At 41.3% G+C, this 27,513-nt stretch overlaps 1 protein-coding gene across 13 annotated transcripts in view; it reads left to right on the top strand.

Moving 5' to 3' along the window:
• The window catches only part of LOC115096893 (copine-1-like), a 238,687-nt gene that overhangs the window by 30,166 nt on the left and 181,008 nt on the right, over nt 1-27,513 (top strand). For 3 of the 13 annotated variants that reach the window (XM_029612129.1, XM_029612131.1, XM_029612130.1), the window contains one exon: nt 14,959-21,380. The exons of 5 other annotated variants lie outside the window; for them this stretch is intronic. In XM_029612129.1, coding sequence (XP_029467989.1) covers nt 14,983-17,922 — 2,940 coding nt within the window. In that variant the 5' untranslated portion in view covers nt 14,959-14,982 and the 3' untranslated portion in view covers nt 17,923-21,380. Of the gene's footprint in view, nt 1-14,958; nt 21,381-27,513 lie in introns of those variants that run through there. 5 more of the 13 variants (XM_029612136.1, XM_029612137.1, XM_029612133.1 and 2 more) reach the window with 4 other exon arrangements.

Raw genomic sequence — 27,513 nt, forward strand, 5'->3', positions numbered from 1 at the left:
TCTTTCAACCCTTTTCCTCTTACTGCCTTCTAAATGTCCCAGACATGTTTAAATTGTTATGGTGTTGGCCCTCATCTTCTTTACTGGTAGGCCATTCTGCAGCCTGGCTTTCTCTTTTTGGTTCTTGCAAGTACCATATTTAATCCCCTCCCATGGTTATGCTGCTCAAATAACATTATATATATATTTACAAGGATGCTGGCATGACTATGGCAAATATTTGTACCCCATCTGATTCATAGAGATCACACAAATACAGGCATTTTTTTTTACTCTTTCTCCAAATGAAGATGCAAGTAAAGTATAATGGTACACAAGCAGTGAGTATAAGATATGATGTGGGGTATAGGCAGCTGGCAGGGATATAATTACCTATCTTGTGTCAAAAAGAAGTAATTCCTTGTCACATTTGTCTAGCCTATTTAAATGATTACCCATTTTACTATGTATCAAGTTTAACATTCTGTTCTTCATAATCAAGGCACTGTAAAACATTGCCCCACATATCTGTCCATAAAAATTAAAGAATATCATCCAACAAGAAACCTGCATTCAAGTCTACAAAAATAACTAACCATTCCATCTCTTAAAATGGACAGAAAAAACTAGGTCCAAAGTCTTCACTGGACCTCTTGAATGCACTCTTCTGTCCCATACCTGCAAGACTTTTTTTAGGTTTTTGGGCACCGTCTATAAACATGGCTATTTACCAAACAGACTGAAACCTTCTGTACCTTTCACTGACTAGTTGCAAAGAAACCATGGTTCCAAAAACTAGGAAGCAGGGAGACTTGAGAAACTGATCTATGTAAAAATACCCTGATATATTTATATACAGCACTATATGCAAACTTGCTAGTGATATTTCCCATTTAGCCTTATTAGGTAATCTACCTGGAAACTATAGATGGTGAGTTTGACTTCAGTGCTGGGAAAAATTGTGGAAACTATACTAAAGAATGAAATCCCAGAACACTTAGACCTGGTTTAGTGGGACACAGCCAGCATTGATTTAGTCAAGGGAAATCTTACTTCACCAATCTGCAAGATTTTTTTTGAAGGGGTTAATAAATATATGGATAATGGTGAGCCTGTGGATGTAGTATATTTGAATTAATAGAAGGCGTATGACAAAGTGCCCCATGAGAGACATCTCAGAAAATTAAAAAGTCACAGGATAGGCAAAGCCCTATTATGGATTACAGACTGGTTAGAAGATAGGATACAGAGTACAACAAATGGTCTGTTTTCTCAGAGGAGAAAGGTAAACAGTGGAGTGCCTTGGGGATATGTATTGGGTCTGGTGCTTTTTAGCATATTTATAGATGATCTGGAAAGAGGAACAAGTGAAGGGATAAAATTTGCAGCAACATAATTTTGAGTTAAATCACAAGTGGATTGTGAAAAATTGCTGGAGGACTTCGTAAGACTGGGCATTTAAATGGCAGATGAAATTTAATGTGGAGAAGTGCAAAGTGATTCACACGGGTAAAAGTAACCTGCACTGTAGTTAGTGTTATGTCCCATGTTAAGAGTTACCATCCAGGAGAGGATGGGGGGCATCATACTTTGACATCTTCCGTTTAGTGTGCAGTGGCGGTGAAAAAAAAGTAAACAATGTTAGGAATTGGGAAAGGAATGAAGAATAAAATGGCAAATGTCATATTTCCTAGTGTGTAGCCAGATGGACTCAGAACAAATGGGTATAGTGTGCTCGTGCTAGCAGTTGGAGACTGATCTGACGTCAGCACGGGTACATATACCCCCACAGGAAGTGAAGCACTTCAGTAATTTCCGTCTCCAAAGCAGTTTGGAGAGCCTGCACGCTCGCTGAGCGTGTTTCCAATCTACTTTCTACTTTCTAAACTTCTACAGAACAACGAGCCCCGCACTCCTGCGGTGATACCCTCGGGTCCCTCCCCCAGTTGAGTTTCCCGGGGTGATTTCCGCGATCCCTCGGAGGTTTAGGCCTCGGTCCGGTTGCCGAATCTCGGCAGGGACCTAGCCCCCGAGCGAGAAGGGCTTGGGTCGGGCTGAGAGGCGCCTCGGTCCCGGCGTGGACTTAGAGGCAGCGGGTGCATTTCCTCAAGCACGGCGGTGAAGGTATTTCCCCTCTCCCCCCGCAGCCGGAGACCGCCCGGGTTCCAGCCGGGAAGCGCCGAGGATCAGGTAAGGCGTACATCTCTTACTTTTGGTCTCCGAGGTACGAGGATCGGCGGCGTTGCCTGTATGCGGCACACTGCGGAGGTCGCCATTTTGTCGGCCTTGTTAAGGTATTGAGCGCCCATGATAGGCGCCTGTATCGTATTGAGCGCATATTTGCTGACCGCTTCTTATTGAGCGCATATTGTATATCATTTAGCGTATATTATTGACCGCATATTATTGAGCACATATTGTATTAAGCGTATATAGCTGCCGCTTATTGTATTGAGCGCATATTGCTGCCGCATATTATTGAGCGCATATTCTTCAGCACGCAGTGGAACATTCGAACGCCCCAGTGTCTCCGGCGGCGGCGCCTCCTGTTTCCGGCGTGAAAGCTCTCGGCCTCTGCTCAGCATGCCAGCTTAGGGCCACGCACAGCGAGGAGCCAGACTCCCTTTGTGCCCAATGTGAGGAGGCAGTGGGAGCCTCGGGCCAGGACCAGTCTCAACCGAGGTTTGCTGACAGTTCCCCAGGGACCACCCCGGATCTAGCGGGCAGTCGCGAACAACTTGGGATCCCGGGGGACCTGGTACCCCGACGACTTGAGACCGCTTCCATTTCCTGGGTGGATCTCTTTAAGGGGATCCATGCCTTTGTACAGATGCAATCAGCTTCCCGTCCAGGCCCTGCTGCTGCTGCTGTTGCTGCTCCAGCGGATCCTGCTCCTGGACCTTCGCGCCCTTATCGTGGGCAAGAACACCCGCCTCCGGGCAGTCCGGTTCAGGTGGACCCTGATGTTTCAGAGGACGATTCCGAACCCTCCGAGGAGGGGGAACTTCCCTCGGGGATTGAGCCATATCGAACCATGAGGCGGTTCTTTCCCAAGGAAGATCTCTCCGACCTGGTATCTCAGTGCCTGGCAGAGTTGGCTATTACAGGCCCCAGCACTACGGTGCCATCTACACAGAAACCTCTGCTGGAAGGTCTTCGTCCTACAGCCCGCCATTTTCCCTTCTTGCAAGCCGCACAGCAACTGATAGATCTGGAATGGGCTGCACCAGCAGCCTCATTCAAAGGGGGTCGGGCCCTGTTGGGCATGTACCCCCTGGATCCGGCAATCAAGGAGATGCTGGCGTGCCCTCAGGTGGACGCCTTGGTTAGCGCGGTGGTCAAGCACACTACCATTCCAGTGGAGGGGGGTGGCCCTCAAGGAACCTCATGACCGGCGACTGGACGCCATCCTGAAACAGACCTTTGAGGTAGCAGCTCTAGCTTTGCGGATTGCAACCTGCTGCACAGTGGTGACGTGTTCCTGTTTGTCACAGGTTAGGAACAATGCTCCGGCAGCAGACATGGAGTCTGCTCTCTTGTTCCTCACGGATGCCGCATCCGATCTAGTCCGTACAACAGCCAAGAGGGTCTCATCCTCTGTTGCTGCCAGGAGGCAGCTCTGGATACGGAATTGGTCAGCCGATGCTCCTTCGAAGACACGCCTCACCAGAATGCCCTTTAGGGGTTCTCTCCTGTTCGGCAGCGACCTTGATAAACTGCCCAGCACATGGGGTGCCTCTCCAATACCTCGCCTGCCGGAAGATAGGTTCAAGAGGAACCAGCGCGCCTTTCCGAGGCCTTCCAGAGGCAGAAGCTCTCAACGCTTCACTCCCTATAGGAGTCGCTACCAGGCACCCCGTCCTCAGGCCAGGAACCAGTCCTTTCGGACCAAGCAGCACAAAAGGGGAACCGGCTCGGGTTCAGGGCCCGGCCGTGCCTCCCAATGAGAATCAGCCGATCCATCCGGGGGACGGAGCCATAGGGGGCAGGTTAACCCTCTTCTACCCCAGATGGGTCGAGATTACGTCGGACCAGTGGGTCCTCGCCATTATTCGAGAGGGGTATTATCTGGACTTCCATCATCTCCCTCCAGACAGGTTTGTGGAATCTCCGTGTCCAATCCACAAGAAGGCAGCATTGGAAGCTACCCTGGCGAGGCTCCTGTCCTTGAGAGCCATAGTCCCAGTACCTGCATGGGAAATGGATTCTGGACATTATTTCATTTATTTCATGGTACCCAAGAAAGAGGGCACTTTCCGGCCCGTACTGGACCTCAAGTCAGTCAACCGATACTTAAGGGTCCCGAGGTTTCGCATGGAAACTCTGCACTCAGTCAAGACCGCAGTACAGCCAGGGGAATTCCTCACGGCCTTAGACTTGTCAGAAGCCTACCTGCATATCCCGATCCATCCAGATCATCAGCGCTACCTACGCTTCAAGGTTCTGGGACGCCACTTCCAATTCCGGGCTTTGCCCTTCAGGCTAGCCACGGCGCCGCAGACCTTCACCAAGGTGATCGTAGTGGTAGCAGCGGCGCTCAGACGGGAAGGAATCCTTGTCCATCCCTACCTAGACGATTGGCTGATCAGGGCGAAATCACGAGAGGAGAGCCATCGGGCAACCAACAGAGTGATCGCCCTTCTGGAAAGCCTGGGATGGGTAGTCAACCTAAACAAGAGCTGCCTACAGCCTTCCCAATCACTGGAATACCTGGGAGTCCAGTTCGACACCCAGGCAGACAGTCAGTCTCACCACCAAGAGAAGGTTAAAACTTCAGACGCGTCTCCGGTCCTTGATGGGAGCCAGCCGGCCCATAGCTTGGGATTATCTGCAGGTTCTCGGCCTCATGGCATCCACCCTGGAAGTGGTACCCTGGGCAAGGGCCCATATGAGACCTCTACAAAGCTCCCTGCTCTCTCGCTGGAGCTCCCGCTTCCGGAATTACTCCGTGCATCTACCTCTACCAGCCAGAGTGCGGACCCAGTTACGGTGGTGGTTGCAGTCCAACCACACGAGCAGAGGGTTGAAGATGTCCTCCCCCACGTGGATTCTGCTCACCACAGATGCCAGCCTGAGCAGATGGGGAGCACACTGCGAAGAACTCACCGCCCAAGGGCGGTGGAACAGAGAAGAAGCAGGGTGGAACATCAACCGCCTAGAGGCACGGGCAGTCCGGTTAGCCTGCCTGCAATTTGCTCACAGACTGCGGAACCGGGCAGTCAGAGTGATGTCCGACAACGCCACCACGGTGGCATACATAAACCGTCAGGGCGGCACCAGAAGCAGACAGGTGTCCCTAGAGAGAGCCCCCCTGATGGCTTGGGCAGAAGCAAATCTACAAGACATTTCCGCCGTCCACATTGCCGGGAAGGACACCACCACGGCAGACTTCCTCAGCAAAGAAAGCCTAAATCCGGGGGAATGGCAGCTGTCGCCCACAGCCTTCCAGATGATTGTGGATCACTGGGGGATTCCGGATATGGACCCACTAGCGGACAGGTCCAATGCTCAAGTACCCAGATACTTCAGCCGCAAGCGAGATCCGTTCTCTCACGGGATCGACGCCCTGGTTCAGCCATGGCCTCCAGGGACCCTGCTATACGCTTTTCCTCCGTGGCCCCTGCTGGGCACCCTTATCCACAAGATTCAGAAGCACCGGGGCCCAGTTCTTCTAGTGGCACCAGACTGGCCAAGAAGACCCTGGTACATGAGAAGACTGCTGGCAGGGGAGCCTCTTCCCGTGCCTCCTCTCCGGGACCTGCTACGTCAAGGTCCCATCCTCCACGAGGATCCGGCTCAATTCTCTCTTACGGTCTGGCCATTGAGAGGGCTAGGCTGAAGAACAGAGGTTACTCGGAGCTGGTGATAGATACACTCCTCCAAGCTCGCAAGTTTTCCACATCCCTCACCTACGTAAGGATCTGGAGAGTATTTGAAGCCTGGTGCGACACTCATGGCACCAATCCACATGCGACCACAATCCCTATTGTTTTGGATTTCCTGCAGGATGGACTTCAGAAGAGTCTCTCCCTCAGCTCCATCAAGGTTCAGGTGGCTGCGCTGTCTTGCTACGGTCCCTGGAGGTACGGCAAGACCATTGCCACGCACCCAGATGTTTCCCGCTTCCTGAAAGGAGTCAAGCATATTCGTCCGCCACTGAAGTGGCCAGTGCCTCTGTGGAACCTCAACATAGTTTTGGATTTCCTCGCGGGATCCACCTTCAGACCCCTGCGGGGCCTATCTCTCCGTTCTCTAACTTTGAAGATGGTGTTCTTGCTGGCCGTATGTTCAGCACGCCGTTTCTCGGAGCTACAGGCGCTGTCCTGCCATGACCCCTTTCTCAGGATCACTCCAGAGGCTATCCATCTTCGCACGGTTCCATCCTTCTTACCTAAAGTCGTCTCACAATTTCACCTCAATCAAACCATATCCTTGCCAACCACGGCGGGTTTGAAGAAATCAGAAGAAGGGCGTTTACTACGCTATCTCGACATCGGCAGATTGCTGCCCAGATATCTGGAAATGACAGAAGTACGAAAGACGGACCATCTGTTCGTCCTGCACAGCGGGAAGAAACACGGTGAAGCGGCCTCTCGGCCCACCATCGCCCGCTGGATTAAAGAAGTTATCAGAGCAGCCTACGTAGAGGCCAGGAAGTCACCGCCTCTTCAAGTCAAGGCTCATTCTACCAGAGCCCAAGCAGCATCTTGGGCTGAATCTAGGATGCTGTCGCCTGCAGAAATATGTAAAGCGGCGACATGGTCCTCCCTCCATACCTTCTCCAGGTTCTATCGTCTGGATGTACAGGCCAGGGAGGACACAGCATTTGCGAGGGCAGTCCTACGCGATCCTCAGGCAGCCTCCCGCCCAGTCCGGGAGTAAAGCTTTTGTACATCCCACTTGTTCTGAGTCCATCTGGCTACACGCTAGGAAATGTTGAGATTACTTACCTGATAATCTCGTTTTCTTTAGTGTAGACAGATGGACTCAGCATCCCGCCCAGCTGCCAGTATACATGGGTTTCACCGATTCAAGGTAAGCCATGTCATGTTCTTACATAAGAGCGTCCCCTTTGCCAGGTGTCGACGCCTTCCGGTTGGGAATGCTGGCGGTCTCCAGCTAATATCAATCGGTCGGGGAATCCTGTTTCACTATTTCATTGATCGTCAGTACACATATATCCATAACGGCTTTTGCAAGGAAGATTACTGAAGTGCTTCACTTCCTGTGGGGGTATATGTACCCGTGCTGACGTCAGATCCGTCTCCAACTGCTAGCACGAGCACACTATACCCACTTGTTCGGAGTCCATCTGTCTACACTAAGGAAAACGAGATTATCAGGTAAGTAATCTCAACAATGTCTCTGTATTGCTCCATGGTGAGGCAGCACCTGGAGTGCTGTTTGTAGTTGTGGTTGCTGGAAAAGATACAGAGAAGAGCAACCAAAATGATAAAGGGGAAAGGCTAAAGAGGTTAGAGCTGCTCAACTTTGAGAAGACAGCTGAGGAGTGGGAATGTGATAGAGGTCTATAAAATGAGTGCACTAGAATAGGTCAGCGTAAATAGTTTATGCTTTAAAAAATTACATAGACTAACAGGCACTCCATGAAGTTAGTAAATAGTACATTAAAAGCAAATCTGTCAGAATTCTTTTTCACTCCATGCACAGTTAAGCTCTGGAATTCATTGCTAAAGTATATGGTTAAGGCAGTTAGCATAGCTGGGTTTAAACAAGGTTAGGACAAGTTCCAGGAGGAAACGTCTATAAATTATTAACCAGGTAGACTTAAGGAATAGCCACTGTTTACCACTGCACAATAGCAGCTTGGAATCTATTTACTGTTTGGGATCTTGCCAGGTACTTGTGGCCTGGATTGGTTACTGTTGGAAACTGGGCTTGATGGACCCTCGGTCTGACCCACTATGAACACTTATGTTCTTATAATACCTCACTATAATCTACCATGCTGGTAACATGCCCAATCATTTCTCACTGTACTCTAACAACTTAACCTTGACTTAACCTTCCAAAAGAAGTGGTCTTTGTTTATATTTATTTAATTTTATTGTTCGTTCTGCCACGAATGTCCAGAATGGATCACCATAAGAATATTCATTAAAACACATACAAACTATAGCAGTAGACAGCATAATTACCTATGCCCAGCTTATTTCCCCTCTTCCACCAGAAAATAAATGTTTTAAGATCCCTTCTAAACTGTTTCAACATCCCTTCTTGATGCAGCCTTATAGGTAAAGCAGTCCACAACGGTGGAACCTCAGCAGAATGTATGTACTCAGACCCTTGCCTGTTTTATAGCACATATTGATGGAATTTCCAAACACCCTGCTGATTGGGACTGAAGTGCACAAATTGGCTGGTAACCTGGGCCCTTATTATTTTGAACCTTAAAAACCATAGTGAAAAGCAGTTGTTCTCACCCTTTTTCTGTTAACACACCTGACAGATAATGTTTACAGACGTGACACGCTGACATTTGACCATCACGGGGCTAAATGTAAAACACACATTCTGCATCTGCAGGAACCCCCTCCCCAAACAATGGATGCAGAGCGGAACTCGCTATATAAAAAAGATATTTTGATTATGGTGCTATCTCAGTAATAAATACAAACTCCCTTACTACCAGGCGCATTGTAAAATACAAAACCTGAAAAAAAAACCCCAAAACACTCAGCATGTGTAGCAGACCTTCCATACCATTGCAACTCTTAATTCCAAGAACTCAAACAGCAATAGCCCTTCCTGTGAAAAGGCAGCAGTGCAGCACCAATAAAACACAACAAAGAAGAGTGATACAAATCCCTAGCTGCTAGTAAAATCTCACCTCAGTCATACATGCAGATCCAGCCTTCACCAAATAGAGAATAAAAGACCACAAATTACAAATGTGGAGACAAAAACTGGAATGGAAACCTTAAAATGCCACTCTGCATGCAGTGCAAAACTGGAGACTCAGAAGCAAATACATATCCTCCTACACTAAGCAAAGTACAAAGATAGAAGAAATGCACATTCCCAAAACTGACATCATATGGCTAGTCACTCACCTTCCATGTGTCCATCATCCTTCATTTTTCCCAATTACTCTTTCAATCATCCTCTCACACTCATATCCCTGTCTCCCCTGCTTGACCCCATGTTTTCCACCTCTTCCTGCTCAGCAGCCCCCACAACTCCCTCTCCATTCCACCTTCATCTTCTTAGCATCCCCAACTTCCTTTCCCCCACCCTCCACAGGGTGAAGAGATAATCTGCAGCATCGCTCCCAGACTCGGCAGAGAAATATAAAGTTTGCGTCCCATCAGGCCCAGAACAGCATAAGCTGGCACTGTCTTGCTCTGATCTGGTTGAAGGAGGAAACAGCCTCCCACAGGGCTAGAAAGAAGAAAGTGAGAAGAGCCTCTTATCAGGCCCAATGTAAGAGAAGTCAACCAACTCCCACCTGGGCTGATAAGGCAACCATCCACTGGCCCTGTGACACACCTCCCAGGAACTGGTGACAGACCAGTGTGTCCCGACACACCTGTTGAGAACCACTGAGTTGGTGCACAGATAGCCAATGCAGTCCTTTTAAAATAAAGGAAATGTGTTCTCTTCCAGCCTTTACCAAAACCTTTGCTTGCGCATTTTGCATTTATTGCAAGCGCCTCATGTTCTGCTTAGATACCCCTAGTACAAGGTGCATACATAAGCTTCACAAAATCCACTCGCGTAAAAGAATCTCTGGATTTTTTGCAGTTGACACACAAAATAAAATCCAAATTTGATTATGGCAGCCACTTGACTTTCCAAAATAGAGCTGAATCTAAAACAACCTCTAAGTTCTTAGTCTGATCTTTCACCAGAATAGCTTCTCTCCCCTACATACAACTGAGAGAAATTGTTCCCCGACTTGGGCACCTAACCCACAAAACTTCAGTTTTCTGGATATTTATTTTTTATCTATTTAAGATCATCAGTTTTGTAATATCCCCAGACACTGACCTAAATACTGCACAGTAATTGCTTTGAAGTAGCTGACCAGCTCTGAAATGCAGAATAGAAGTATTAAAGATTGATATAGATGTAAATAATTGTGGAGAATATTCTTTCCTGCAGGAGCTGGTGCTTCTCCAACTGTTCCATGTGGAAGCTGACTTTTCCTGACCAAATCTGTTAATTAGTGAATGTGAGACACTACTTTGCTGGCTGTTGGGTACACGACTAGCAGTTCTCCACAACGATCCTAACTAGCACACAAGGATGTTTGGAGTTGCACAATTATTTCGGCCACATATTGCTACTCAAATTAAGGACTTTATAAGTAATTTATTATAGGACTGATTTGGGGACTCCCTTTGTCTGTTTCCTCTTTACTGCTGGGATAAGTGGTGTCCTTTTCATTGCTAATAATAAAGCTAACAGCTTCCTTTTTTTTTTTCCCCCCCCTTCTGACATCTCAGTATATACTTGCCTTTGAAAACTACCTTGATGCTGTTTGTGACTGAGTACATCTGTATGTAGACCACACCCAGTTCAAGGAAATGCAGCTTGTATCTTTACTTTGTTTTGGGAGTAGGAAAGAACAGGTAACCATGTGTGGGCTCTTTTAATACTCTTGCTATTTGTAGTTCTGGCAGGTTTTAATTTTTATTTAAAACACACACACAAAAAAAGGCAAAGCAAAAAAAAAAATGTTGGGTTCATTCCCTGTCTGCTTCCTCTTCTGTCAAAAGAAACAAACCTGGCCCACCATCTCTGTCCCCTGGATTTTCCTGAGCTTCTTATCCCATCTCTGGGGTAGGAATAATACAAATACCTTACATTGAAAACTCTTCCCTGATCCAACTCTCTGGTTACCTAGTCAGTGAAATTGATGAGATTCATCTGATAAGACTTACCCCTAGTAAAAACCATGCTGCCTCAGATTTGGTAATCCACTGGATTCCAGAAACTGCACTGTCCTCTATTTTAGCAACTATTCCATTGATTTACTTACCACAGTCGGACTAACCAGACTGTAGTTCCCAGCCAACTCATTACTTCTCCTCTACAAGTTAAAACACATATTTGAAAATAGCTATTCACTTAGATACTCAGAAGAGACTAAAAATCTATACAGCTACAGGGAATCTAATGCATGAAATGGAGCCAGCTGCCATGCAGTGAGAAATGATTTCCCTGTGGAAAATCAGTCATTGGAGCAATCTCTATTTCATATTTTGGGCTGTAATACCAGCCTGTGCAAATATTAAAAATAAAATATACTTTTTACAAATATGGACCCTGGTTCCCTTTTTCCTTTTTTTTTTTTTTTTAAAGAAACTAAGTTGCAGAGGGGCAAAAGAAAAACAAAAACATACTTGAAAAAATGGGGATCTCCTAAGGTGGAGAAAGGTGTTGAAGAATAGCATCATTGATATAATACTGCCTGCTCAGAATTATTTTGTTGTGTTCCAGGAGTTCCCTTAAATTAACCTCTTGAGGTGGACTAATGCTGAGAAGTTTTAACTTGTCAAAAGAAGTACTAATAGTAGTATTTATTTATTTTGACCCAGTTGTTACTTCCTGCCCTTTTGTACTTTTGCTCAGTCAGAACCAGGGCTATGATGCCACGAGCCTTCACCTGCAGCTACCCAGGGATTTGTTTCCTTTTTTTAAAATGTTATTTTTTTAAATGTTTTTTATTTCATTATTATTACCTACACTACATTCCACCCCACCCCACCTAGTCTTGCTATTGCAACAGTTGGCCTGGGTCAGAGGCCATGTACCAAGTCTCCATTTGGCACCTACAGTCATGGGCCCTCAAATCAGCCACTAGGTGGCACCCTTAAGCAATAACCACAACTTCTTCTACTCCCCTTCCCCCCCAGTAGCACTTCCACTGTGCCATGTCCCTTAACATATCAATATTTAGTATCTGCACTGAATGAACACTAACGCTGGTACCTGTTAATATGCAGGGGTGGGAAAATGTTTAGAAGAGTTAAGTGATGAGCAAAATATTTAGTAGATGAGTTAAAACAATTTCCTAATAATTTACTAATTTATAAGGGGTGATTTTTATGCTTTTGCTATCTTTTTATTTTAAGCATATTTTACTCATTTTCATTGGTGGGATAGGGAGGGTTCCCCCCCCCCCTTTTTTTTTTTTTGTTCACTTCTCTTAGGTAGCCTCATCCTTCGCTGCCATCCTCTTTCTCTCTTCTTCCATCCTATTCCTTTTACCTTTCTTCCATCTTTCTTCTCTTCCTTCAAATTAAAGCACTATCATTTATTTCTAGGGTTCTGTGGGACATACTTTGGCAGCAGTGGTGCCCTGAGTCCATGTTGCAATAGTGCTGGAAGTCCACATCTGGTGCTGCTGGTTCGGGCTACATGCTTTACTCCCTAGGGCCCTGCACTGGACCACAATGGCATATAATGTTCAACATAGCATAATAGGTGCAAGCCATGAAAATTGGTTGCCTGGGCGACTAGGAACTTGTGACTCTCTTTTTTCACCTTGCGCTGATATATTTGTCTAAAAATAGAAATGGATGGTATTGCTGCTTTGAATACTGTTTGCACCTGTCTGTGTGCTAGAAATCCAACTGAATAGAAGGGATCTCGCCCAGAGATTTAGTGGAGGGTATAAATAAAGTGTCATAATTGTGCAAAGAGTGACTTATATATTCCTTTCTACAGAAATGCTCTTTATATCATTGCCCAAAGATTCAATTACAAATTGACTTGAATACTCACCTGATTTGTTGAAAGCTAGTAAACACTGGAATACTCATATTGCAGTGTTTACCAACTTTGTACCACTTTCAACAAATTGGATCATTGTATTTACATCAACTTGTAGTATAATCTTTAGGAAATGTATGCATGAAGATCCTCCATGAACATTTACCCTTCTTTGGGTCCTTTTGAAACGATTAGAATACTTGTCTTGTGGACTTTTTAAAAATATTCCAAGACTTTATGTGAATCATTCTTCCCTTTCTGCAGAAATATTAGTTACTTCTAATAGCACAAGCTTTATATAATTATGGTGCCTTACTTCTTCCTCTACTAAATCTTTGGGTTGGATCTTATTTTATTCAGCTTAGATATGTTGTTGGAATCACTGTACACTTATTGGTGATTTTGGACACAGTTGTTGTGCTAGTAATGCTAGAAAGGGCTCTAATTTAGCAGGTGTAGATAAAATGACAGTTTTTCAATGGCAGTTGAAGTGGTTTGCTCACACTCCTAATTTTATTCCAGCCCTATTTGTTAGGAGAATTATATAGTATTTTAGTAGTTTAATAGTTTGTATTATATATTCTGGAGAAGGAACAAGGTTGCATAATTAACCGAATTGGTCCATTGATATCATGAAAAATGTGAAAGCAGCTGTCTTAGCAATCTTTTGTTTGTCTATCCAGTTGACCATTTTTGACACACTTGACTTCCTTTTTAGGACCTTATTTCTGGATTTTTATTTTTTTGTGTTAATGCTTAAACCTTCTTTGTATACTGATCAAAGTGAGCATTGTATTAAATTTACATTTTCATTTCTTTTATAATATCTATTAGTGCTTTAAGCTCTAGAAACCTGGATTTGTATCATACTTAGAGCACATTTTCTGTATATTTTTCCCTTACTGTGCTTGTTTTTAAGGTTTGTTTTCTGTAGTGAACATTATTCTGTGGAATAGGTGGCGCAATTACATTAACCTACAGGTCCAAGAAAAGAACTGTATAATCTTCAAGGGTTAGATCACTTACAGTAAATACAGTACCATTCTTAATGTAAAAATCATTCCAGTTGATCGCAGTCTATTTAGACTCGTGGCCTATTTGAAACAATTTTTTTCAAATTGTGAAAAATGATCAAAATAAGAGGTAGTCTTATGAATAGGCTTGCTGATTGAAGAACAGTTGAGATATACTTCTGTAGAAACCTTACAGTTGGTGAGTTTAAATAGGCACACTAAAGCAGGGAAAAGGTATGTTTCTATATTTAAAAAAAACTCGTGTCAAAAGTATTTTCATAGTAAAATCTGTAATCAGTTAATCCTTTCACAGTTAACACACAAATTTTCTTTTTCTTTCTGATCTATATTTCATTCTACAGGAGTTTTTTGCAAACTGCTTGGCCAGTCTGATTCTAAATAAAATAGCTGTTATACTAATCCTAATCTAAATCTCATAAAGGAATCCTACAAAAACATACAAAGTGGTGATCCTAGGACACTGGTAGACAATTCTGTCCTTGAGGGCTGCAGAATTATCTGGTTTTCTGGATATTCATAATTGATGCATGAGAGGTTTGCACATAGTAAATGTAATTCACTGTAAATAGCCTGAAAATCAAACAGCTTTGTGGCACTCCTACTGTAACTGCCCACCACTGCTCTAGAATTAAATATTTAAAAAAAAACCCCAAAAAAACAAGATTTAAAAAAATGAGTTGGGTAGACATATTTACCAATTTAGTATTTGTACAAAATTATTCTGGACTGGTGACTTTTTGGTTCTGCCCTGTACCTTTCCTTTGGTTAAACACAAATAACTCTGATGCAATAATAGTGTTATGCATTGTTGCCTTCCTAAGCTTTCACTAAGGTTTTGAAAGCAATGTGTGAAATCTTGTAATACTATTCCTTTTTGTGTATCCTGGATGAGAACTGAGTGATATTTCAAAAAGCACCTGTAAACTTTTTAATATACTTGATAGAAAATTTGAGGGGAAAAAATGCCTACTTGATATCTTACTGCTTTTATCTGTTTGGATCTTGAATTGAATTTTAATACCTTCTTATATGGTGTGCTTTCGAGGTTGCTGTGCTGCATTTATGCTTGCTTAAATGTTTGAGTAGATCTGTTCAATATTTAAAATGGTATTAAATGAACAAATGTGTAAATGTAATATCTAGCTTCAGAAGCAGTTTTATGCGTAAACAGTCTGACGTAGCCGTTGCCTTTTTTCATCTGCAGGTGTGTATTTTGATTCATCGCAGCATGGCTGTGGTCATCCGCTTGCAAGGTCTGCCAATTGTGGCGGGGACCATGGACATTCGCCACTTCTTCTCTGGATTGACCATCCCTGATGGGGGCGTACATATTGTGGGGGGTGAACTGGGTGAGGCTTTCATCGTTTTTGCCACTGATGAAGATGCAAGGCTTGGTATGATGCGTACAGGTGGTACCATTAAAGGGTCAAAAGTGTCACTGTTGCTAAGCAGTAAAACTGAAATGCAAAATATGATTGAACTTAGTCGTAGACGCTTTGAAACTGCAAATTTAGATATGCCTCCAGCAAATTCTAGCCGGTCTGGACCACCACCTAGTTCTACAATGAGTACTAGGATAACTTTACCTACTACCACACCTAACTTTAACAGTCCTGCTCCTAGTGTAGTCACTACAGTTACATCTGTACATGAAAGCAGCAAAAACAATCCCACATTTTCTACAGCCAGCATGGGAACAGTTCCTCCAAATCTTGGGCCAACCTTTTGCACCCCAACATTTACTTCAACTATGCCAACTACAGCAACCCCAATTAACACAGTACCACCCCCACCAATTCCTCCCTTGCCAGCCTTGCCTACTTTGCCACCGATGCCTTCTATCCCTCCTATTCCTGTTCCCCCTCCTGTACCTCCCGTTCCTCCAATACCTCCTGTTCCACCCGTGCCTCCAATAGCTCCTCTTCCACCAATGTCAGGATTACTTCCCCTGAATCCTCCACCTGTAGCACCTATGCCTACTGGAATGAATGGTTCTGGATCAGCAATGAATATGAACAATAATCTGAATCCATTGTTTATGGGACCCATGAATCCTATAAATCCAATTCCAATAAACTCTCAAAATACTATGAAACCACTTCTTGGCAACCCAGATGATTTATATATCTGTCTTCATGGACTGCCCTTCCCTGCAGGTGAAACAGATGTAAAAGAATTTTTCCATGGTATTCGTGTGGATGTTGTGCACATGATAAAAGATCATTTAGGTCGATTTACTGGTGATGGACTGGTGAAATTTTTTTCCCCTCAAGATGCATTTGAAGCATTGAAGCGAAACAGAATGCTGATGGGTCAACGATTTGTTGAAGTTAGTCCTGCAACAGAGAGACAATGGGTGGTGGCAGGTGGTCCTCTCATCTTAAAACCCAGTTTGGGTCATTCTGGACAGATCCTTCCCCCTTCACAAGCATTGTCCAGATCCAGATCTCCCAGATCCAGATCTCCCAGATCCAGATCTCCCAGTGAACGTAAACGGTCAAGGTCAAGATCACGATCCCCACATGAACCAGGTTTTTGTGTGTATTTGAAAGGCTTGCCTTATGAAGCAGAAAATAAACATGTAATAGATTTCTTTAAAAAGCTTGATATTGTAGAAGACAGCATCTATATAGCTTATGGACCCAATGGAAAAGCAACTGGTGAAGGTTTTGTAGAATTCAGGAATGAGGGTGATTACAAGACAGCATTGTGTCGTCATAAGCAGTACATAGGAAGCAGATTTATTCAGGTTCATCCAATATCAAAAAAAGGTATGTTAGAAAAGATAGACATGGTTCGAAAAAAATTGCAGAGCTTCAGCTATGCTGACCAGAAAGAGACTATGATGAACATGGAGATTGAGAGAGCTGTACTAAAATTATATGCCCATCTCTGGAATCTTCCTTATAATGTAACCAAAGCTGAAATCCTACGTTTTTTAGAGCCAATTCCTGTGGATGATAACTGTGTACAAGTGCTTGTTGATAATAATGGGCAGGGTCTAGGGCAAGCACTTATTCAGTTTAACACTGAGGAGGATGCTCGTAAAGCTGGGCGTCTGCACCGTAAAAAGCTGAATGGAAGAGATGCTTTCTTACATCTGATTACTATAGAGGAAAAAAAAGAAATTGAAAAAAATCCTCCAGTTCAGGGAAGAAAGGGAATAAAAGTTCCAATGTATGCAATTCCACCAGTGTCTATAATGCAAAATACTGGTGGAGAAGAGCACTCCTTTTTGAGTGGTAGCTCAAAAGATGCAAATAATGGTCCGCCATTTAACTTTCCCATTCCTTTCAGTGGATCTGCCAGCACATTTGTTCCACCTGTCCCACCACCAGGGATTGGAGGTGGCTTTAATGAAGCTAGACCGGGAATTTCATCTGTTGGAAATAGTAGCAATAGCAGTAGTAATAAAAGTAATGTACCTGGTCCAGGAATAGATGCCCAAGGGTTTGGAAGTGGTCCTAATAATCTGAGTGGACCATCTAGCTTTGGAAGTGGTCCTAATAATCTGAGTGGACCGTCTAGCTTTGGAAGTGGTCCTAATAATCTGAGTGGACCGTCTAGCTTTGGAAGTGGCCCTAATAATCTGAGTGGACCGTCTAGCTTTGGAAGTGGCCCTAATAATCTGAGTGGCCCTAATAATCTGAGTGGACCGTCTAGCTTTGGAAGTGGCCCTAATAATCTGAGTGGCCCTAATAATCTGAGTGGCCCTAATAATCTGAGTGGACCATCTAGCTTTGGAAGTGGCCTTCTTAATTTTGGGAATGGCCCTGGTAATTTACCTGCACCCCCTAGCTTTGGTGCTGGTCCTCCAAATTTGAGCAGTGGTCCTGCAGTTTTGAGTGCACCTCCAAGTTTTGGGCCTGGGCCAGGAAATCTGCCAATTGCTGCACCTCCAGGGTTTGGAACTGGGTCTGGAAAACCAAGTCCAACTGTTATTAAAGTGCAAAATATGCCCTTTACTGTATCAGTTGATGAAATTTTGGATTTTTTTTATGGTTATCAAGTGATCCCAGGTTCCGTCTGCTTAAAATATAGTGAAATTGGCTTGCCAACAGGAGAAGCAATGGTAGCATTTGAGTCTCGTGATGAAGCCATGGCAGCTGTTGTAGATTTAAATGATAGACCTATAGGGGCAAGAAAAGTCAAACTTGTTCTAGGGTAGACTTTTGTTGAATGTTTTTGTAGAATAGATACTGAATACAGTGATTACTGCACCAAGCATTGTTTTTCATAGATTTTCCAGGTTGAAGCATTTGGAGAATTTAAATTGGTTAGACTACCTTAAGATTGAGATGAAAATGCTGGGTAATTGTTAATAGATGAAGACTGCAACTGTTTGGGTGCAGTAGATGCATGTTCCCTTTTGTTTGTGGAAAATAGATGCATTTTTCAAGTTCACTGGTGAGAGAAACTGACCACACAAATCTCATTAAGAGTGTAGATTAGTTTTTGCTGAAGAGAGTCCTTAAAATAGTGATGCTCTTAATGGGTGCTACTACTAGTCATTGTAAAATTGATATTGGATATTCTTAGATTTGGTTATAAGCTGAGTGAATTTGCTTTTGTTCTATGTCAAAGTTTTTGTTTAAAGTCTTAACTTTATTTTGCAGCTGAATAAAATCTTAGTGTCTTCAGATTTGTTTTCTGTATGTACTTATATTTTTTAAGGTTCTTGCTGTATAGACTGTAAAATGTCTACTAAATTCCTATTATGAGCAACACTGTTTTATAAAATTTAAAACTGTTAATGAAGTAATTTCAAAATGCTTACATTGTCATAATTATAACTGTGTGAAATAAGACTTTTGCCACCAAAAGTGTAAATTCATGTAGTTTAGCCTATGCATAGAATTCTATTAAAACAGTGTTTTCAATTGTGATATTCAGTTTAACATTTTTGTTCAGTGCAAATAAGAGACAACTAGAAAAAACTAGGTTTAAATTATTCAAGTTTACAGTATTATATTTTGGAATGTTTATTACAGGCTCATTCATAAAATCAATTTTCTATCTTTTGAAGTAGTAAGGCAAACTGTAATATTTACTTTATGATTTCTATAGTAACCCACATTAAAACATTTTGAAATATTTGGGACAGTTCTATGTGTCAATCCAGTGAGAATCATTTTGTCGAAAATGAGACCATACTGTTTAACCCTTTTTATTTAGGGACCAGATTATATTGTAAGCATGATACATTTACCAGAAATGTGAACTTACTAATATCTACCAGCACAGCACAAAATTATTAGATTCTAGGGGGGAGCGGGGTGGGAAAAGAAGGCAGCAGGTGCAGAGGCAGATTAGGCAACAGGATGAGGCTGCAGTGGCAGGTTGGTGCCCTGGAAAAAGGTGGTAGTGGCAGGCCAGGGAGAGATTTTCATGTGTGGTCATCAAAAACACCCTTTTTCTTTGTTAGAATTTAAGAAAAATATGATATCAAGACCCTCCTCAAATAACCTAGTCAGTGTGATTTTTGCCAAGCTTCCAAATATTAACACTCTCTTGGCTTGATGGATGAGATAGGGTCTTTCCCTTTTACGTATTGCCAAAAAGGAAAACTATTCTAGAAGGCAGAGGATTTGTGTATACGTTCTTTTTTTCAGAATAAATGTACCAATAATTTTTGTTAGGCCCAGTATGTTTATTGGCAAAGTATGTGAGAGAATACCTTGTCTTCACCTAAGTTGGTTCTGTTGTAGTTCAGAATGGTGTAAACGCTTAGAAAAATGTTGAACAAGGACAAACTTGCATGCAACCACTTTCTTAGTCTGGTCACCAGAAATATACTTTTTATGTTTGAGCAACTTAATTCACTGCATACTTATTTTAAGTGGTTCCTAATTGCTAATTACGGTTTGAAGAATGTTTTTGTCTGTTTTGAGGCTTAATATATTTTCAGACCATTATAATTTCATTGACCAGTTGAGTATGAACAAACACTGAGATGGAAGTATAAAATCTAGAAAATCTCATTGAAGAAACAGCCTTGGAGCTGAAAAGAGTACTGCCGATTCTATCATGAAAATTAACTTTAGTTTGCTGCTTTTTGCAAATCAGTGCATTTATAAATACAGTAAAATTTAAAATAATTGCAATGTGTTCTCAGTTAAAACTCAGACTAGTGTTTGTCTCCTCTGTTGGACACATACAAAAGAAAGCAAGAGCTCAAAGTGGCAAAAGTTTTATTCGCCCTGTTAAGATTTTCATAACCCTGTAGAAAGTTTCCTTGGAAGATTTCTTAATACAGGAAAAGCTCTGGGTTGTGATGCTTCAGATTTTTTTTTTTTTTTTAATTTGTGTATTAGGAAGGATTTTATTAAGGTGTATGATAAAAGAGCTGCATTACAGATTTTTTTGTAACGCGTAAACTAGATTGATTGATTAAAACTGGAGATGCCTGGTTTATTAAAGTGTGATTCAATTGTATATAATGTTGAAGTTAAGCTTTCTGTTAATAAACTGTTCCTTTTCTCAAAATAATATATAGACCTTGAATTCATTACTGATGTTGAAAGATTTATCTTTCACATAACTGTTTTGTCAGGTAAGGGATACTAAGCTTGCATTTTAGATGCAAAGCAGGCCATGATCCTTGAAATCAGCTGGTGGAGGGGAGAGATGACTTGCAAATTATTTTTTTATTTGCTTAATACTGTAAATAGTATTCATGCTTGATACTGCTTATTGAAGATTAAAGTTTGTAGTGGATGGCCAAGTACCATGCAAGATTTGAAAGGGATTAAGACAGTGAACTTTTTGTAAGGCTGATAAAATGAGATGCAGTGAGCTGGCTGGGGGGAGGTTCTGTGTTGAGATAGACTTCTAGCATCTGTAACTTGATGTTCTTAGATATTTTTTAGATTGATTACATCATATAGAAATCCATCATGTTTCTCTTGCTGTTTGGTTCATGTTGTCAGTTGGAAATGGTTTAAAAAATGCAGTTTGAAGATGCAGGATATACTGGGAAATTGATGCTTTTATAATTTTTTTTTTAAACTATATGCAAGCAGCAGATTTGTGTTAAACATGAATTTCATTGTGTTCTGATTATTTTTTCTGGACCTTGGTCTTGAGACTTCATGATGTTATTGCCATGCTGTGTGCATTTACTGCTGGTTTTGTTTACTATGTAAAAGAAAGTATTATGTATGGTAAAATTGCTATTATTGCTGACTTCGCCGTTTTTTCATTTCATATTTACTATAACAGTACACTAGATTGTTTTTGCATGAGGGCTTGGTAAACACACAAAGTACTTCAATAAACTGTACCTTTTTCATTGTAACTGGATTCTTCCTAAAGTTAAGGGAGAAGCTAATTGAACGTGTAAATTATTATATGGGTGGTGGTCTTTGTACACATTAGTTGGGTACTTCTATAACAGTTGATTATATAAATACCTTTTATAAGACAGTGTTTGAAATTGGAAAGTAGTTGGTGCACGGTGAGTTACAAACTTCCAGAATGAAATGATGTAAAATATTTTTTTTTCACAGTTGATATTGAATAGTAAAAATAAACACTAGCGAAGACACTGGTTCATTGTTCAAAAAAAAAAAAGATGCAATAAGGAAGTAAAGTTTGTGGCACGTTCATTCAAAAACCTGTTCAGAATCTGAGTGTGGTCCAACACCAAAACTTAAGTGATATCTCTCCAGATAAAGGTTACATGTATTCTAAGTGTTTGGAAAATGATATAGACCATGGGGATACACCTGTTTTTCAATTAAAAACATCAGAAATGTGTTAAAACACAACTGCTTGGAATTGCAGCGAGACACTGTTTACTGCATTAGATGTTAAAATGTTAGTTTACATTTTAGGTGTAATTGCATATGTTTTAAACATTCGTTCTATTATGTAACGAAGTAAACATTCATTGCCAATTAACTGTCTACACTTGTTAGATAAATCTCAGCAGAGGATATTAGTGGCACAGCAGATGGGGCAGTAAATGTCCAGTATAGCTAATTGCCAGGAGATTTAGCAGTGGAAACAAATTTAGTTGAAATTGTGATGTCTTGTATTTTTTACATTATGTACATATACGAAATTAGAAGTGTTTTGTGTTCTGAAACAAAGATGAAATTTGACATAATTGAATAAACAAGTCAAACACAAGAAAATGGGCTGTTTATTTAGTGTTTCCTGTTTAGAAGTGGAATGAGCTTCAACAGGAAGCCATATCTTGTTCAGGGAATGACCAGATTACAAGGTACTTGTACACCTGTTTTTATGCTGTTTTTCTTGAAGTCTGTCAGAGGACATTTTGAAAGGTAACCATAGCTGTTTACTATTTTGAGCTGTATACGATACAAATAAATGTTTACTTGAATGTTTGTTTTTCTCTCTGCCAAATGGAAACCAATGTCATATCTGCATTATTGCTTCTTCTGGTACATGCGGGATTATAAAATGGTTGCTAAGCTTGGCCATTACTTGAGTTTTTCTTGCATACATGTAGTTGAGTAAAACAATGATTTTGTGCCAATCTGAACCCAGAACAATTCTTAAATAAAAGCTTAATCCATTTTAAAAATCATATTCTAAGTTAAGGTTTTGTTTTATAAGAAGCACAGCTGTATCTTATGGTGCCATTTCAATGGTATATCTAATTTCATAATGGCACATGTTCAATGGTGTATTTACACATAGCACAACAAAGGAGCAATGATATGTTTTATACTGTTGGGTTGTTTGGTTTTTTTTTTTTGGATGGATGCTGTTCACAAATTATTTTCTTCTTCCCACTTTTTGAATGCAATACAGAAGATGTTGAATTCTAGACTGACATTTTGTTGATTTATAAAAATCTGAACAAAAATCTTTTCTCCTTCTGCACAAGTTAAGTGACTTTTTAAAATCAGTAATAGCCACTTGGGGTGTTCTCCTTTTTAATCTTGGACATAAACAGACGTTTGAATAACTAGATTGTCTCCCCCCTTCACAATTTTTTGCAGAGTTCTTTTCATTTGTTATTGAGTCTTCCTCCTATCATAACTGCTATCAGTGTAAAGGAATTTAATGCTGAGCACTACAGAGATTGACATGATGTGTTTAAAGTAGGGACTAGAAAGTAATAACAGCTGGATTCATGGCAGTTTATGGTTCATTCCCAGTCTGGCATGGGATTTGTGAGAATTAAGCTAAAACTTATTCTATTTGTGTTCTATTAACCCTTTTGTGCCTCTTTTAAAACTATAAATAGGGGTGAATTTTCAGAGTTGCATGTATAAAAATTAGCATTTGAGTATAAGTAGCCTGTACTTGCATAATTGCTATTTTTAAAACACAAATATGCATTTTTTTTGGTGTGCATATATACACAAAGATAAAAGGGATGGTCTAGGATTGTTCCAAGATGGGGGCCAATGATTGCGTGTGTAATTTGCTGTTTCAAAAGCAGGTGCATAAATTTGGAAACATACTTGCATAATTTTACACCTGCTAATTCCTTCATTATTAGACATATTTGTTGTATACTGTTGCCTGGGTGGGAGGTCTGAGTGAATGGGGGAGTTCAGGCTGAAGAACCAGTAGTCTTTGACTTAGAGAAGTTCTGAGTGAACTGATGGAGGAATCAGGGAAAACTTATAATTTCAATTACGTGTGCATGTTAAAATATTTTGACTTCTGCGCGTAGATTGGGTTTTACGTGTGCTTGACCTATGTGCGTATATTTAAAATTGGTAGGAAAAATACATGCTTTCAATGCATTCACGCATAAGCATACATATGCGCTTATATTGTGGGGTGGAGAAGGTTATTTTATAATTTGCGTGGGTTATAAAATACTGTTGTAGATCCCTGCATGGCCATATATTTGTATATCTGCCACATGTTTGAAAGTTACCCTCAATACATATAAAATTCAAATAAGGCAATAACAGAATAAAGACTAAAATACAAGAAAAAAGAAAGTAGGTTGAGCTACCTGAAATAAAATAGTGGATGCAGGTCTGTGAGCTGCTTGTTATATACCCTAACCATCTAGGGTTCATCTAAGTTTCACAGGCTTCTCCACGGATATGGTGGGAAAGTATTTTTCTAATCTTCAGGTTTGTAAGAACCCTTCCTAAATCTGTGTGACCACTTCTGTTAGTATGGTCTGTACCTAGGGACCTTCATTTTCTATTTCCCCAAAGAATTTATTGGTGTTCTATAACCAACAAAATCAGGAAAAAATCTTTGGTGGGAAGGAGTTGTCTTTTAATGATTTTTCTGCCATTTTGTTGGTTATAATAAACATTGATAATTTCCAGGGAAAATTAAAAACTGAAAACAAAGGTCCCTATCTCTACCTTAGTTAACTTTTTTTCCTGCCTCCATAGCAGATCATCCTTATTTTGCCATTAAAAGGTAGGTTGATTCCGCAGGTGCCCATGTCCTTTTTTTTTTTTTACAGTAATATTACCATTTTAAAGCATCTTTATGGACATGCAAATGTAGGGGATCGTGTCTACCAACTATTGTATATTTTAAGTTGTATTTTTGTTTTTATGCAGCCTGTATCTACTAGTTTATCATAAAACCCCCTGGATTAGAGAACCAAATAAAGGGATTTCCCAGTGTAATCAAACATTGCAGGCTTGAGGAAAAAACCAAATTAGTCAAGCAGTAAAGAAAATCTGTCCTGGAAAATGTTTAAATTTGTCATTTGTTGACTAAAAAGCAACGTTCCCTTACTCTTCCTGCTTAGTCGTTTTGCTTTGGCCTTAAAATCTTATATGAATGCTAGGCACACTAGCAGAAATAGGATTGGGATCAAATCAATTTCTAAACACTGGAGGGCAGATACATTTAAAAAAGTGTTTATCCAAAAATTATAGAGGGCAATATTTAGTGCATCTTAGCTGGATAAGTCCCAACTTATCTGGTTAAGTAGCAGCGACTGAATGTCAGACCCTACTGAATTGCTGCCACTTAGCTGGATAGCTAGTTATTTGGGTAAATAGTTGCCCTGCCCGCCACATAGCCAGCTAAGAGCATTCTGGGGAAGAGCGGACTTAACCAGATAAGTAATCCAGCTAACTTGGATATTCAGAGTTAGCCAGATAATTTATCCATCTAAATCTGGTCAGCCGATAGGGCTGCCCTAAAGTTAGCCAGATAAATTTATCCAATTAAATGTAAGAGAGCTGGATTTGTTAAATGGCAGTTGTGCTGCTGAATAAATGGGCTTCGTTAACTGGGTAAGTTTATTAGGATAACTAACTGAGCCGCACAGGGGCTCAGTATGTACCTCATAAATGTAAAAGCAATAGCCAAATATTTAAAACAGCATTGGCCTATTTTGCTTCTGAAGAATCACAAACGGATCTGATTTTCAAGATATTACAGTGAATATGCATGAGAGAGATTTCCATACATTGCCTCCATGGTATACAAAAATCTTGTGCATATTTGTTATGGATATCCTGAAAACCAGGCATGTTGGTTCTTGAGGACCAGAGTTGACCACCCCTAATCTAAAATCTTCTTGCCAGGTGGACAAAAACACATGACATGCAAGCAATGTCAGCTCAGTTTGGACTGTTCACAACTCCTATTGAACCTGATTCATGAGGTAAAAAGAATAGGTATGATTTTACATAATGAGGAGTTAAATAGGCAAAATTTCAATTGATTTGGTGGTCAGTGGCTGAATGAATGCAGTGCCTGTATGTTGTACCTTTTTGTTCTGGCAAGCATAAAGATTTTGTATTTGATTCTATAAGGTTGCTTTTAATTAGTCTATCATGCATGTATCCATCCAGACAAGTAGCTGCTTTCTCATTTGCAGAATCTGGTATTTTGGATCCTTTTCAAGTCTAATTACCGAACACTTAACTATCAGGCCGATTCAGTACAGGGGTAATAGCGCATGGAAAACGCGTGTCCCGTCCCCCCCCCCCTCCCCCCCCGAAACTAATAGCACCCTCAACATGCAAATGCATGTTGATGAGCCTGTTAGTCCCGTGCGATACAGAAAGTAAAATGTGCAGCCAAGCTGCACATTTTACTCTCAGAAATTAACGCCTGTCCAAAGGCAGGCGTTAATTTCGGTCGGCACCAGGAAAGTGTCCAGAAAAGCAGAAAAAACTTTTTCTGTACATCCTCCGACTTAATATCATAGTGATATTCAGTCGGAGCCCCCCCCCAAAAAAGAAAATCTGCCAGCGGGTTGGAAGACGGACACTCAATTTTGCTGGCATCCGTTTTCCGAACCCATGGCTGTCAGCGGGTTCGACAACCGACGCCGGTAAAATAGTGTCGGCTGTCAAAACCCGCTGACAGCCGCCGCTTCTGCCAATAAGGATGCCTAGGGACGCGCTAGTGTCCCTAGCGCCTCCTTATTAGCACGGGCCCTCATTTGCATACAGAATCACGTGCCCAGGAGAGTGGTCTGGGTGCGCGTTGGGAGAGTGCGCGCTCGCCTCGGAGCGCCGGCTCTCCTGCGTATTTTACTGAATCAGCCCGTATATCTATTTGTTGGCCAGAAATGCAGTATGAATCCTGATACAGCATTGCATAATAGGTTTACATCACAGCAGCCCTAGTCAGTGTGAAATTTTATTCAGCAGAGCTCTTTTCCAGCATGGTAAATTAAATCATGGAAAGCACGTGGATTTGTCTAGTATATTGCCAATTCTGGCATCAGTCATTTGAGTTCTAATGTTTAGAAAAACATTAAAAACAAGACATTACCTAGAAAAGCTAAGGGTTTGTTTACTCTAGAATAGTTTCATTTTTTAAAAATCTTTAACATTGTCCACATCTTTAAATTACAATATGACCTTTTTTATGCTGATCAATGGAAGCTGAATTCTCTAGCATATTTTAAAAGCTGATATGTCTTAAATATCTCAAACAGCATGATCTCATTATGTGTAGTTCCGGTTTTGCCCTATTCTTGCAGCGCACTTGGTGTGTGTTAGGTAAAGTATTCCCTGTCTTACTCTAATGCTAGAAGAAAATAACACGTCAGTTGAGCTGTGGGTTCCAGGCAACTGGGTTAAAGTGTGTTAAACCCTTTATATTTGGAGGAGCTATTAAAAGTATACAAATGTAAGCCTGTTTTATTTTCAAATTGTCATTTCAATAGATGAAGATTGGCAGAGCAAATGCACTTTATATGATCTCACTCTGTGGGACATCAGATAACTGGATAAGATCCAAATCAAATTTTTTTTTTCATCTGAGATAAGGATTGAAGCCCTCGAACAGCTTCAATCCCAAATTGTCAAGAAGGTTGGGGTTTTTTTGTTTTTTTTTTAAATAAACTCTAGCTGAAGGGGTATGATGGATGGAAGTAAGGAGAACCAGGCTGCCAGCTTCCATAAGTGAATGAAGTTATAGTTATAAGAAACATACATGTCTGTAAATTACAGGATTAGGTATAGGAGTATCGTAGTGTAGATGGAGCAAGCAAAGTCTGAAAAGTCATGCCCACAAAATGTAAATCAAAATCTAGTAATAAAATCCCAGACAAGTAGGCCATAGTGGTAGAAGTGGGTTTGAATGTTGTACCACCCCTTTACAAGGCTATTCTTTGTTCAGAAAAGATAGCATTTGTAGGAAAGAGGAAAGCATGACACGTCACTTGAAAAATAACACAAAAGCAGCAAATGCAGGAATACAGTAAGAGGCAGCACTGGATTATTTTGCATTATTTTTTGGCATAGTGTTTTCTTGATTCTTTGGCTTTCAGTGCAGTTGGCCTCTGTTGGGCTGTCATATCATGAGCCTTTATTTTTAACTACCTGTC

This window comes from Rhinatrema bivittatum, chromosome 8, assembly GCF_901001135.1.
Source record: "Rhinatrema bivittatum chromosome 8, aRhiBiv1.1, whole genome shotgun sequence".
NCBI classification, from domain to species: domain Eukaryota; kingdom Metazoa; phylum Chordata; class Amphibia; order Gymnophiona; family Rhinatrematidae; genus Rhinatrema; species Rhinatrema bivittatum.